Raw genomic sequence first — 13,172 nt, 5'->3', positions numbered from 1 at the left:
TCTAGTAATTATACGAATTTCAATGCTTTGTGATTGTTTTTATGTAAGGGTTCGTACAACCTTAAAATCTCGCGCGTACGACAAGCGCGTGAAATTGCGTGGAGAAAACCGAACGGCCAGTGAGTATCGCGTGTATCGTAGTAATGAAAGATCGGAGCACCCGAGAATGGAACGATCGCAGAAGATCCACGAGGTCGATGACGTCAGCCGGTTAGCCCGGGATCAATCGGAGAGTCAAGTCGCGATAATTGCGACAATCGTCGGGATGCTTCCCAACGAGACGCTTAATTCCGCTCCCTCGTTCATCGCGCGACTCCCTTTTCTCCGATCTGGCTCGCCCCGGCCGCGTCCCCGCGTGTTCAATTTGCGACCCCCATCGCGCTATTTACTTAGACTCACGAGGCATCCGGGATTGCCGATCGTTAATCACATCGTTCACACTCCTCGTTCCTCCACGTTCCGTCGTACCGTGTTTCCACTCAAGAATTTCCAACGAAATCCGAAACGATCAATCACCGAAAACGAAGAAAGAATCGACGGCCGGCTGTTTTCTACGGTCGGTCGCGATATCGATTGATTTAATCGGTCGTAAAGAGGTTTGTGTGTGGATCGGTTCTCCGTGGGAGCGTTCGGCTTTTTCTCTACCCACATTCGATGATGAACGAATCGAACGGCCGGCCGGTTTCCACGAGCCGAGCCACCCGGAGGAAAAAGCGAGAGTCATCGGGGACACGATAATTGGCGAACGCGACCAGCCGAACCTCTAATTATATCCATCGCGGAGATCGTAAACTGTTCCGAATCGATCATATTCATTCTGTGATCGAGACGTCCGATCGTGCGTTGTAATAAAATTCTCTTGTCTTTTCGTACGTAGATGGAGAACCAAGGTTTCGAGGAGGAGAGCCATCCGCGAAGCCCAGATTCCGTGTTCTCGTTCCACTCGAACCCGGACGGCCACGTGTACGAAGACATTTTGCCCGCGGTGGAGCAACTGCCGAAGCGTTGCCAGAATTCTCGAGGATCCAGCGCTATTCACGCGGCCCGACCGTTGAACGCGATCGATTACGTTTCCGAGAGCGCTGTGACGAAATCCGTGGAAGAGGCCGTCGGTGATTTTCGACGAAATCTGACGCTGCCGCTTCGTCGTGGTTCCGGCCACGACCCGTTCACCGCCAGCTCCTCCGTTCGTCTAACGAACCGGAAGAGCGTCGACGGAAATGCGGAAGACGTCGTCGACGATGGTCTCTCCTTCCGAGCGACGTCGGCGGAATGCAAGCCAACCAGGAGGCGCAAGAAGAAAGACTGTAAGCACTGCAGAAGCAAACTCGTTGGCAACGTCGAACAGAACGTCGAAGGGGAAGACGAAACCGTCCTCAGGAACGACCAGAGTACGTTCGACGATCCCCGAACCGTTCTCCACCCACGAAACTTCGCTACGCGTTCGGCGATTGGAAACTCGGAGACGCCTGCCACGGGAAACGACTCGATCTTAACGATCTCCGAGAAAATCGCCGGTTCACCGGCGAGCACGATGAAGCTGATAGACAGACAAAGAAATGGAAGTGTGAGCCGTCTCAATTCGACGGAGGCGAAGGAATCGTCGGAGAAGAGGGCCGGTATGAGGGTGAACTCTATTTACTCGCAGGATCGTTGGTATACCAAAGAGCCAGCGATATTCGCCGTTGACGTCAAGGAACACAGTCCGTTTCAGGTGAGTGCTCTACTTTGATAGAGAATATCTTGGACAAAAAAAAAAAACGAATTTTCAAACTCAATTTTTTCGAAAATGGCGCTCGGTATGAAAAAACTGTATTCCTTGTTTTCGACCAGATTTTATGTGAGGACTTATGCCCTTGTACCACGATTTCGCAAACACCCGTATATGAAATTACTTTATCCTCAATAGTATTCACGATTGTGAACAATGAGATAAACGATGTTTCTTATGCATCAATTAAAAATAATCGTGCAATGAGAACTACTGTCGACGATAGGATGAGAATCCCTACTCGGGTATGGCAAACTCGGCCGGTAGATGGAGCGAGAGAGTGTTCGTTTCTCGCGGATGATTTTTATGACGGATAAGAATAAGTTGGGGATTGCGACGAAGGAAAGCATACTTACCTGGCGCAGAGGTTACCGTGATCAAGAAGGCGGTTCCTCCAGGGCGAGGCTTTTCCATTGCACTACGGTTAGGCTGACCCTTGCGAATATCCCTAATGTGGATATCTCGGGCGTATAATTTTTGGTAGTCGGGACTGCGTTCGCGCTGTCCCGGATAAATTAATTTCAAACAAGAATTACTCTCCCTCAGTCTCTCTGTTTCTCATACAGAATTCCAAACAACTGAAAAGATTCAGAACTTGATTCATTATCGGTTTCTTTATCCATTTTTTTTTTAATAACATTATCGGATGTATTATGATGAAAAGCGTGACGCTTGCGTATCACAAAAAAATCCGCGAAATGATTAGTTATCACAATTGTTCGTTGATACATATCCGTTTTTCTAAGTACAAGAGATTCTGACTCAGCGCAGGAATTTTGTCAGTCGTAAAAATTATTGCAGTCTAGCTATCCGAACGATCAGGTGCCAATTTATGCTCGGTATGTTTGCCTCTTCCACCGACTGTGTACGTCTGGCGCTTGTCCGGCGTAAAGAGACAAATCAGAACGGAAGTGGAAGACGTCTATCTATAGCCAGACGGGATGATCGTCCGTGTCTGTTGTTGGTTGCCGCCTCGCAACGCGTGCGTCTTCCGTAAAGCGAAAAGGCGTGAGAGTTAAAGACTGACGCGTCTCCAGCGGATCTATCGATCTTTGCCCCGATCGCGAAAATCTCGCGGCAGCTTAGAAAGCGAGAGGGTGAGATTTAGCGCGGGTGAAGAAGCGGCCTCGGAAGGCCGCTAGTCAGTTGGATGCGAACCATTGCTCAGAAAGCTTCTTCGATTCTCTTTAAAAAAGAGAAACCGATTAATCGTCGTCACGAAATACAGTCAATCTTAAAATTCGAAAGAGAGCGCGAAGTGAATTCAAACAACGGAAATGCAATAATGAAATGAGTCAATCGGTCGACGTGCATCCTTCGGTTTTATTTCGCGTGAAATGATTGATATCTTACGCCACGCCTTATTTGTCCTCGGGAAACTATGCTCCGATATCGACAAATAGATAAGAAATTAACGATGATCTAAACGACGGAAGCCGCGTGTCAGTGTCAGTTCGTAGAGAATGCCGCATCCATGGCTGGTCCTGAGGTAAATTGTCCGGGCTATCGGTATCATGCAGTGAACAATGATCTCTCGGTGAGCGTTTCGCGATGGACATTTGATGAAACGACAAATTGAAATTTATTCAAAAACTGTTTCGTCGTACCCCTGTGTAGTCTACGAATTTTTGTGTAAAGTATAACATTTGTGATATCAGTTTAGAAAGTATCTTAGATAAGTTAAACATTGAAGTATTGTATTCAGATCTTAACATTGTATATTTATAATTCTTCGATATTAATCTTTCTTATAATTGCATAAAATTCGTATTCTATTCGTAGAGTACGTGAATCGACAGTGATAATCGATTTTATTCTTGCAGAGGGCTTATTCCCTCCCGGTACGAACGCAAACCCCGTCCTCCCAAAATCGTATAAACCTGCGGCGGAGCGTTCGAGGGGAGCCACCCCCTTATCCGGCCAGACTACGAAAACACAGGCGCGGATGGACCCTTCAGCTGGCGGATCAACAGACACCTAGCTGTTCCAGACCCCTCGTTTTCCTTCTGATCGCGTTGGTGGTGCTCCTGGTGATCGGAGGCGTCGCTTTATATTTCGTTTTTGGTGAGCATCTGTTCAACTTTAATTTCGATATCATATGCGTGGGTGAGGAAGACGTTCGAACAATTAAGGAGGCGACGAATGATGAGGATCCGAGGTTTCGTCGCGCCTAATAATTGTAACAATAAAGTGAATTTAACTGGTAGGTCAATCGCGAGCGCAGTGCGTTTTAAAAGCTTTCGCGATTCCATGCATAAACGGGAGTCAACATTATAATGTATTAAGGAGAATCGCTTGCTTGTGTATCACGTAAAATCAGATTTAAGAATTTAATGTCTAATTCACTTCCTGAGATAACTCGTTATGTTTTCCGTGTAAATGTACGTTCAAATTGTGTGAAATAATGAAATATACTTGACAGGAAATCGAGCGTCAGAGGGTTGGCTAAAGTTTACGCCGTGGCGCGACGCGCGTAAAACTCGGCGAAAGCCGTTGACCGTTTATTTCTCTCGCGCGAACTCGGTTATTTCTAGACCAGCCACCAGTCTCGAGCTCGAGACTCGGTCATTCTTTAACCAAGCTGTTGTCGCTCGTTAAAATGGTCGCGTCCTTCTTCGCTTCCGTTTAATTGCCTCGATAACGGCCAATCGCTTACGCGACTGCTACAGCTTTCGCACAAATTTCAAATGTAAGTCCGCGGTCCGAAGCGGAATCTTAAAATCTCAAATTTTTATTTCTAACTGATTTGTCGGCAGTACCCGAGAAATTGCACATCCTTCATCTGTACCTGAAGTCGAACGACTCGTCGTCGGACGATAACGCGACGGAGACGATCCTCAGTCAGTGGAACGAAACGACGACGTCGAGTACCACTCTTGCCACGAGCATTTTCTTGAACAGCGAGCAGTCGTTTCCGGAGAACGGCTCTACGCCTACGCCGGAAACGGAAGTGACGAGCCTCAACTCCACCAGGTACTGCGACGACTGTCTACAAGAAGAAGTCTGCGTCGCTCTGGTAGACGAGGAGGTGCCGATTTGCAGAATCCCTTCCGATCTCCAAGATCCAACAGGATGCGCTGGCTTTTGTCTTATCAGCAAACAAAAGTGTCACCGGCTCGATGTTGACGCGTTCAGGTATGCCCGCTCTATCCATATTTAAATAGAAAGACGTGTACGATGTTCCCGGTTAATACTCGTTTTCATTTTTGGTTTCGCAAGGTGTGTCGAGGTCGAGCACTGCGAGGACAACGAATGGACCTGCCTGAACGCAATGTGCATCCCCGTAGAGAAACGTTGCGACGGGCATATGAACTGCTATGACCATTCGGACGAATACAATTGCTGTACGTAGTCTGTTAGCGTGTATATCGCATTAGCCCAGTTTTCTCTATACTCTCCTTCCTCGTTATCGGCTTTGTCGACGCTTTGTCACATTTTGCGAGGCTTCGGTTTACACCGCGGTCTGTTAGAGTAAAATATAATCTGGCTGTAAGCTAGTCGGCGACGACACGTGTTATGCGGCGCGAGAGAATCCTAGCTAGTTAGGCGAGAACAAAGCGCAGCGTTTATGAGAAGATCGCGCGATGCGATACACCTAATCGCGATCTCTCTATTTATGTACAGTACATTTCTTGTTCGCAGCCTGCGATCCTCAGACGCATTTTCATTGCGGTAACGAGACTTCCTGCCTGCCATTGGAGAAGAGATGCGACGGCAACATAGATTGCTGGGACGCCATCGACGAGATAAATTGCACCGTAGGTAAGACGACGAGAGAGTCGAGGCAGCTGGTTCGCGAATCATTGGACACGTCTCCGATTATAATTGATTATCTGTATTATCGAAATACATTACAATCGTTCTTGTCCCATTATTCGCGCGCCTTCGGCCAACGACCAGCGGCTAGCACGATTATTCTTTCTCTCTCTTTCTTGGCCTTTCTCTATATATTTTTTTTTGTACTCGTCTTTGGGTCAAGGTCTTTTCAATCTATGTTTTTTTCTGTTCTTCTTCGTAGGTCATAATCTCGGTGGGTGTGAGTACATATATGATCGTTTATTTCATACACACATGCGATGCACGGACACGCTTCTCCGTCCTGTTAAAAACGCTCCGCGCATACTTTCCCTCGACGCACAGCCACAACGCATTCCTTTCATTTTACGCTTTAACAATGCCGCTTTTCATCTCGCTTCTGTGCCCCGAGCGATCGATGCATTTTAAATTTCGTCCGATCGAATTCTCTCGCTTGCCGATGATCCGCGTCTGCTTATAAGGAACGCGAAACCGCACGCGAGATGCTTGTCTCATTAGCTCAGTCGCGTAACAAGTGCGCAACAACGTTTCTTTTGATACCAGCGTGTCCATCGGAGAACGAGTTCACGTGCAGCGACGGCCAATGCATACTGAAGGCCCGCTTCTGCGACGGCTTCCAGGACTGCGACGACGGTTCCGACGAGCCACACGGCTGTAAAGGGCGATGCAACAAAGACGAGTTCACATGCCTGTAAGTAACTCGCTACGACGATTAGAAAGTTTTAAGGTCTCCGTTTAATACGCTGATTGATCGATTCTAACTTTGAAAAATAACACAAAATGTCATTGTACGTATCGAACGCGTATGTACTCATCGTTTCTTGAGCCGATAATGCGGCTTTCCGTGGTCTAAAGTTTAAACGACAGCTGCTCGATTCTTTCTCGCGTCTCGGCATTCTTGATCAGTAATTAAGAAGAATGCAATGACGTTTTTACTTTGTTACGCAGAAACAGTAGATGCATTACGAAGGGAATGAAGTGCAACGGAGTCGACGATTGCGGCGATGGGAGCGACGAGAGGTACTGCAAACACCGGTTCTCTTAATTTAATAGTTTCTCGCCTTGAGATCATGGGTTTACAGTATTTTTATTACCGATAAGTGTAACCGAACGTTGTACATAACTGCGCTGTATCGGAGATGCAGTGGTGTGTAATAAAGAATTCGGAAGCTGAACGAGACTTAAACGAGACTAGAGTAATTAGGAAATAGTATATATTTTTATTGTACCATATGACGATTGATTACAAACATTGACTGTTACATCTAATAGGATATTTACTTGGAGCTAATACGCATAAGATGCAAGAGATCGACGTTGTTACTAAATAGGAAATCTTTACTTTTCAATGTATATCATTCTAATAATGCATGTACATACGCGACGGCGATCAGAGTTGAAATTTACACCTACGTATATTTTTGTATACAATCGACTACTGCCAATAATTGTATAAAGTCTGTTTTTAGATACATATAGGTATACTTATGCGATGTTACAATACATTCGCGAAAACTTTGCCCTGTCTCTTACGATTGAAGTAGAAGGCAAAATGATTCGATAGGTATGTACAAATATATAAGACGCACGTCCCAAGATCGTCCATCTTTTTGTTAAAGAACGAAACGGACCGTGCGATTAATTATTTTCTCCCTGTTTCCTCTTGAACCGTTTAACCGTCGAGATACACTTTAGAGGAATTCGTCCGGTTCTCTCGGCGCATCGAGGTCGCGGTAGTGAATAACTGGACGAAAGTCTCCTCCACCGCCACTGCAACAGAAATTAATTCGGTTCCGCATTCAACCAGATAACACTGATTCGTATTTATGTGTCACACGTGCGACGCATTAAAGTTACGTTCAAGCGTATTAAGTTCGAAGAATAATGATGACGCGCGACCAACCGAGCTTAGGATTCGACCGGAGTCATGGGATGTAAAATAATAAGAGCGTATGGAAGTAGTAACAAATCAATTTATTTGTTATTTATCTGTGTGTGTATATTATTACAGTACCCGCCAAATCCCAGTTTTCTTTTTGCTCTTAAAGAAACACGGTGCGAAATATGTTTTAGTAAAATTCCCCCTCCGAAATATTTTCTGTGTTTTACGTTTATTTACACGTTTTTACACGACAACGTCATCCGTGAAGAAGATAAACGTTGTAACAAATAGTCGCCAGATCAATGATGTAATTTATATTCGCTCGTCATACTATGCGTATTCCAGATACACATCTTTTAGAATTTCGTCACAGTGTTCTTAAAATAGAAAAAGTTTTCGTGTTTAAAAATTCGAGTCTGTACGAAGACTAAGAACTTAGAATATGTCTGTGTTTGGCAGGTCCAAATCGTTATAATTAATAATAGGCCTTGCAGCTGAGTCCGGCGCAGCCCTGTAAAATACCGTATCACCACGTTCAGTATTCCGTGCCCAATTTAAGCGTACCATTTTATTCTCGAACGTTCAGTAGTTTCTTTGATAATGCGTTTCGTCGCGTAGCGAATACATGTCGCGCGAAATACAATAATGGCTTACCGTCCTCTGTTGAATCCGCCGCGATTGGAACGAGGCATTCCAAAACCTCCACCGAAACCTCCACCGTAACTCGATCCGTATCCTCCTCTGCTGCCACCGTAGCCCCCTCCGTAGCCACCGAATCTTTGCAAATGAGATTTCTCATTAATCTTTATTGTTATTTTCTTCGTTGTCTCTTTTTATACTCACGTGTTGCACCCATAAGGAGTAAATCCTTCGCGAAGATTCTCCCTCGCGGGCGCTTTGTTCCCGGGATGTTCGGGAAGTTGAGGCCTTTTCGGATCTTTCAAATAATTGTTAAAGTACTCGGCTTCCGCTTTAACCTCTGCCACCTTCTCTGCGTGTTTGTTGAATATATGCTTTCGGATGAAGTCCGGTCCTTTGAACTTCTTCCCACTGAGCGGGCACAGCCACTTGTCTTTCGACAACTCTTGGGTATTCGCTTTTACAAACTTTTCAACCTCACTAATTCGAGAGTTTAAGGAAATAATACGTCCAGCTAATTCGATAGAAAAGAGTTTTAATTAAAAGGAAGGATACGCTTCGGCGTTTTTAGCGCCCAGCTTGTCGAATTCCTCTTGAGACAGGGTCGCGATCGGTTGCAAGAACGCCGCCATTTTATTTTCGAAATTGCGGCAGTATTCCGATAATTCCGTGTTGGAGACTTTAGCAGTCGGAGGAGATCCTCTAACGTGCATTATGCCGCACCTGTTTGGCATTTCGTCTTCGTTCGGGTACTCGCAATGATTATAGTAATCGACCGAATGAACTACTCGTAAATACAGTATCAATCTGTCCAACACCTAGGAACACGATCGATGTTTAGAAAACCGTGTGAATCTTTTAACTTCATATTTTTTGCGGTACCTTGATAAGAGTCGGCTCTCTCTCGATCGGGCCGTCTCCGTCACCTCCCAATTGACCTTCTTCCTGGTCTCCGGACATCCCTAACAGTTCCTCCTCTTCGGCTGATGCCTCTTCTATCAGGTAGTCCGTTATGTTCTTCAATACTGGATTCTTCGATGACAGTCCAAATGCCTTTGAAGGTGTTAACAGATTTTAAATAAATTATACCAATCAAGTTATATGTTCGAAGAATGAACGGATTCTCACAGCTTGTTCCAAATCGCGTGCATTTTGCGTGCTCTTATTTTCCTTATTGTCCTCTTCGTGTTTACCCGCGTTCTCGTCTTTCTTTTCTTCGTTCCAGAGGCCAACTCTGCTATCTAAATTGTGTACGATCTTAGCGCTCAGCTTGATATCGTGTCTAACAATTTGCTTGTGAGACGTTATGCCGTTCACTGTACGAATGCGTCGCGATAAATCTCGGTTCACTATGGCTCCGAGCTCGCAGTCCCGTAACTGTACGGATTATATCATATTAATTTTACATTTTCCTTGATTAACAATCGTCTTTCAAATAGTTAACTCACTCGAATGTTGTTCAAACTCCAGCATATCTCTTTTATGTTCACTTGTCTCTCGAAAGAGACCCAACCCCTTCGAAACCATCTGCGTTCCGGTTGAGGATCAGCTATGGCGACTCTTAGAAATCCAGGGAAGCGTTTGCACATCTGTTCCGTGCAAATTATTTAAACATTTTACGTGACATGTAAATATAAATGTATTTCTAATAAAGTACCAACCGCTTCGACTTCCGCTTTCGTTATCGTAGGCGCCAGATTGCGAAGGAAGATGCTGCTGGTCTTGTGCAAAGCTCTAGGTTCCTTTTCTTTATCCTCGCTAGCTAGATCGATCACCGCTTCCGGTTCCATTGCGGATTTTTTAGCCTCAGGCTGTTCGGTTTTCTCTTTTGTCTCTTGATCATCTTCTTTGATCTCCTGTGCGTCCGCGTTCTCGTTGTTAGTATCCATCTTCTCGGCCGGCTCTGGAAATAATTTATTTATTCTTTCTAATCCCTCGATCAATCACATTATATTAAGACTCACGAGTTTCCGTTTTTGGCGTATCGGGTTTGTTACTGTCGGAACCAGAGGAACTACTGCTGCTACTGCTGCTACTGCTGCTGCTGTTGCTCTCAGTTCGTTTCCTCTTCTTAGTGTTGACTTCTTCTGTTTTTTCCACTGCATAACGAAGGTAATTTAGACACGCATGTTTCTTCGATATATTTTCAGTTCGAATGAAAAAGATCTAAAGTACCAGTGCTGTCGACATCTTCTTCTTTCGTCGTTTCTTCTAGGCTCTCGTCTGGTTTCTTTGTCTCTTCTAACGAGGTTTCGTTTTTTGCCTTTACCTCGGATTCTGCGTTTTGTTCATTCTTCGTGTTCTTCTCAGTCCGGCTGATTTCATCCACTGGCTTAGTTTCGTCACTGAAAATGTCCATTTAGCATGTACCGCTACTATTACTTCTTCGATCAGTTGGCGTTTCGAAGCATACCTGTTATCAGTTTTCTTATCAGCCCCAGCTTTGTTCCTCTGCTCCTCCTTTTCCTTGATCGCCTCTTTAGGTATAATCGTGTTCGTCGGTTTCGAGTCCAGAATTTGTAAATCCTCCTCGGTGCCACCCTCCAATTTAATAACCACCGCGTCTAACAGATGTAACAAGACATCGGCTTGGTCGGCGTCCACTGAAACCTTGTCTATCTCTCCACTTTCGAGCATTTCCAAGAACACTTCAACGCGTTTCTGTAAGAACGTAATGGTTCTCAGAACCCTTCAAAACGAACCCTAAGGAAATGAACTTCCGTATGCCGTACCTTAAGTCCCGCCACTTGTTCCTCCTTTCTCTTGACCGACTCTTCCGGATGATACTTTATTTTGAACCTACACGATCGATAAAGAACAACAGCATATTAGATACGATTCCAGACCAGGCGAACCGTAAGTTAAAGCAAACAGACGTACAATTTGTGGATTTGTCGTGTATGTATATATATATTTTCTAAAACGGAATCGTAATGGAATCAAAACGGTAGTTAGTTTCGCTAATCTTTTCCCAATACGTTGTATTGAGAATCGTGCGCGTTCACGTAAGCACTAGCGTGCTATTTTTTATTTAACTGAATCCTTTGAAAATAATTTATTCTTTGAAAAATTTCCCATCCGTTTCTAAAGCGAACCAAATATATGTGTATATATTATGTATCCTTTTCTTCGAAAGATGACTTATTTTTCTTTTTCATAAATTATCTGTTTTTCAACATTTGTCAGTTACAGAATGAAGCCTCACCTGCAGAGTCTGTTACTTTTACTCGCATTCGGTTTTCTCGTCGACTCGGAAGTCTATTGTAACGTATAGCGTTATCGTTTTTCGATATCTCGTGAATGATTAAACGGGTTTAGAACGCGGCCTACCGCGAGCGCATTTTGGGCTTTGCGCGCCCAGCTCGCATATTTCATGTAGCTAGACCTAACAGAGATTTCACCTCGATTTCTTCTGCGATGCGCGAACACGCGAATATGTATAAAATATCGGTACGGAAAAAATAAAGGTGACCTGTGCCCAAGACAAGGCGGTTGCTGGCTGTACGCTGTAGGGATAGACAGAGAGCTGGTCATATTGCTTGCGATTACCGATTAAATTGTGTCTGTAATTTAGCAAAAATTATAAAGCTACTACATCCTTTCACAGTCTCCCATTGTTCGACGTATATATGCGCTCGTATCGTGCGCATACATACTCGAGCAGATGGTTCGATGCCTTCTTTAGAATCAAAAGATTATTTCCTACAGTGGGCTCTCCTTTCATAGAATGATCGCGGTAATGTGACGCGTCAAAGACGATTCATTACGTCGAAATCTAATGATGTTTGAAGTGAAATAACTTTTCGATCGACCACTGTAGAAATTAATTATTTTCTTATCCACATTCAAGTACGACTGAGCTTCGCGATATATCTGAATACTAAAAAAAAAAAAACGAAATATACCATTCCTCGTCCTTGTGCGCAACGAAGAATTCGTTCAACTGTTGCCTCCTGAATTCCAACTTATACTCGTTATAAAGTTTAATAGCTTCTTCGTCCGTGATCGAATCTTCTTGCGTTCCCAGAAACGCTTTGAAAGACATCATCGGCGGTTGCGTTTCGACATTGGAATTGCTGAAATTACCGGCTACCTCTCGGCTGAAGCAACAACGACAGTTTACAATTATAGAAAAGAACTTGAAGAATTAGCCTGTTACCTTAATCTAGCCAACAATCTTGGAGTAAAACGACTCCTCTTTTGCATAGTTACGACGCAACCTCTCTTTCTCATGACCGTTTACGTGACAAGAACAAATTCGCGAGAAGAAAAAAAGCGAACATCTCAGTTTTGAAAATGACATGAAAACTACGAACCTGCTACTGTTGCCGTGGTTTCCATAGTGATGATTTCCATGATGAGGTGGCGGGTAATGATCGGGACCCCAGGAAGTTGCACCACCGCCGCCACCCCCGCTGTAGTAATCGTGCCCGTATCTAGGTCGATCTTCCCAGTCTGCTCTCATTCTTTTCATGGGAGGGGCCATCTCTTGGGACCTGGCAGGGCTATACCTGTCACGTCCTCCACCACCACCACCACGGTACTCCCTGTAATCCGGACGCTGTCTGGGTCTATTGGACCACTCTCTGTAATAATCGTTATAGTTAAAACTATGACAGACTATTTAGATCAATTCGATTGCAGTTCATTCATGGATTGGGATTTCAGTGAAATTACAGACTGAATATATACCTGTCGACCCAATCGTCCCTTCGTCTGTCATCTCGACGGCCTTCTCTGGAATAAGACTCTGTCCTCTCTCCCCTAAATTTGTCTCTTCTCTTTCTATCGTACTCGTCGTCAGAGTCGCCCATCGCGAAACGATTCAACGCTAAATAGACAGTCAAGCAAACAATACTTTAACCCTCAGTAATTGAAAGATGCTCTATTTTCTGGTATTGGCTCAACATCGACAGGAGGTGACGTAGTCAATCAGAACACTCGTATGTCACCGACACGTGAGTCGCAAGCATTTTTAAACAGAAACACGCGGAAGTTACTTAGAAGCATTTATAACAGGTTCGACGGTTATACGCGAGTGTTTAAACACTAATAACGCGCGAG

The 13,172-nt window shown here is 44.6% G+C and overlaps 3 protein-coding genes and 1 non-coding gene across 8 annotated transcripts in view; 2 read left to right on the top strand and 2 right to left on the bottom strand.

Annotated features, from left to right (window-relative positions):
- LOC108624914 (uncharacterized) overlaps positions 1-6,778 on the top strand; it is a 16,600-nt gene extending 9,822 nt beyond the window's left edge. For 2 of the 4 annotated variants that reach the window (XM_026813449.1, XM_018024527.2), the window contains 8 exons: positions 878-1,714; positions 3,595-3,835; positions 4,528-4,906; positions 4,991-5,115; positions 5,414-5,533; positions 5,790-5,807; positions 6,131-6,278; positions 6,536-6,778. In XM_026813449.1, coding sequence (XP_026669250.1) covers positions 878-1,714; positions 3,595-3,835; positions 4,528-4,906; positions 4,991-5,115; positions 5,414-5,533; positions 5,790-5,807; positions 6,131-6,278; positions 6,536-6,632 — 1,965 coding nt within the window. In that variant the 3' untranslated portion in view covers positions 6,633-6,778. The remainder of the gene's footprint in view (positions 1-877; positions 1,715-3,594; positions 3,836-4,527; positions 4,907-4,990; positions 5,116-5,413; positions 5,534-5,789; positions 5,808-6,130; positions 6,279-6,535) is intronic. The other 2 variants (XM_026813450.1, XM_026813451.1) reach the window with 2 other exon arrangements.
- Positions 2,120-2,281, top strand: LOC113464331 (U1 spliceosomal RNA). The gene has a single exon (XR_003389166.1). It is a non-coding gene; the product is annotated as a U1 spliceosomal RNA (small nuclear RNA).
- Positions 6,779-6,784: 6 nt separating the features above from the next.
- Positions 6,785-13,149, bottom strand: Ars2 (arsenic resistance protein 2). 2 transcript variants are annotated; one of them, XM_026813446.1, is made up of 15 exons: positions 12,801-13,149; positions 12,425-12,694; positions 12,014-12,208; positions 10,841-10,907; positions 10,522-10,769; positions 10,284-10,453; positions 10,073-10,207; positions 9,770-10,011; positions 9,557-9,697; positions 9,237-9,485; positions 8,991-9,161; positions 8,664-8,926; positions 8,313-8,588; positions 8,124-8,246; positions 6,785-7,357 (listed from the first exon to the last, which is right to left on the bottom strand). In XM_026813446.1, the coding sequence occupies exons 1-15, from the start codon at positions 12,920-12,922 to the stop codon at positions 7,279-7,281; spliced, it is 2,751 nt and encodes a 916-aa protein (XP_026669247.1). In that variant the 5' UTR covers positions 12,923-13,149; the 3' UTR covers positions 6,785-7,278. The 2 variants fall into 2 exon arrangements, with proteins under 2 accessions (XP_026669247.1, XP_026669248.1); XM_026813447.1 differs by lacking the exon at positions 6,785-7,357 and adding an exon at positions 7,541-7,980.
- Positions 11,523-13,172, bottom strand: part of LOC113464327 (serrate RNA effector molecule homolog) — a 4,945-nt gene continuing 3,295 nt past the window's right edge. Inside the window, exon 5 of the mRNA XM_026813457.1 lies at positions 11,523-11,671. Within this exon, the coding sequence (XP_026669258.1) occupies position 11,671 (1 nt within the window). The 3' untranslated portion in view covers positions 11,523-11,670. The remainder of the gene's footprint in view (positions 11,672-13,172) is intronic.

This window comes from Ceratina calcarata, unplaced genomic scaffold, assembly GCF_001652005.2.
Source record: "Ceratina calcarata isolate Rehan_Ccalc_2016 unplaced genomic scaffold, ASM165200v1 scaffold334.2, whole genome shotgun sequence".
Lineage (NCBI taxonomy): Eukaryota > Metazoa > Arthropoda > Insecta > Hymenoptera > Apidae > Ceratina > Ceratina calcarata.
The sequence above is the reverse complement of the archived record's forward strand: the minus strand, read 5'-3'. Positions and strand labels throughout refer to the sequence as shown.

Excerpts from the sequence above, each read along its gene's own strand:
- Ars2 (XM_026813446.1), bottom strand. The coding sequence starts at position 12,922 with ATGGGCGACTCTGACGACGAGTACGATAGAAAGAGAAGAGACAAATTT. Across the intron at positions 12,209-12,424 it reads AACCACGGCAACAGTAGCAG|CCGAGAGGTAGCCGGTAATT; the intron begins GTTCGTAGTTTT and ends TTGTTGCTTCAG. Across the intron at positions 8,247-8,312 it reads ACTCCTTATGGGTGCAACAC|ATTCGGTGGCTACGGAGGGG; the intron begins GTGAGTATAAAA and ends TCATTTGCAAAG.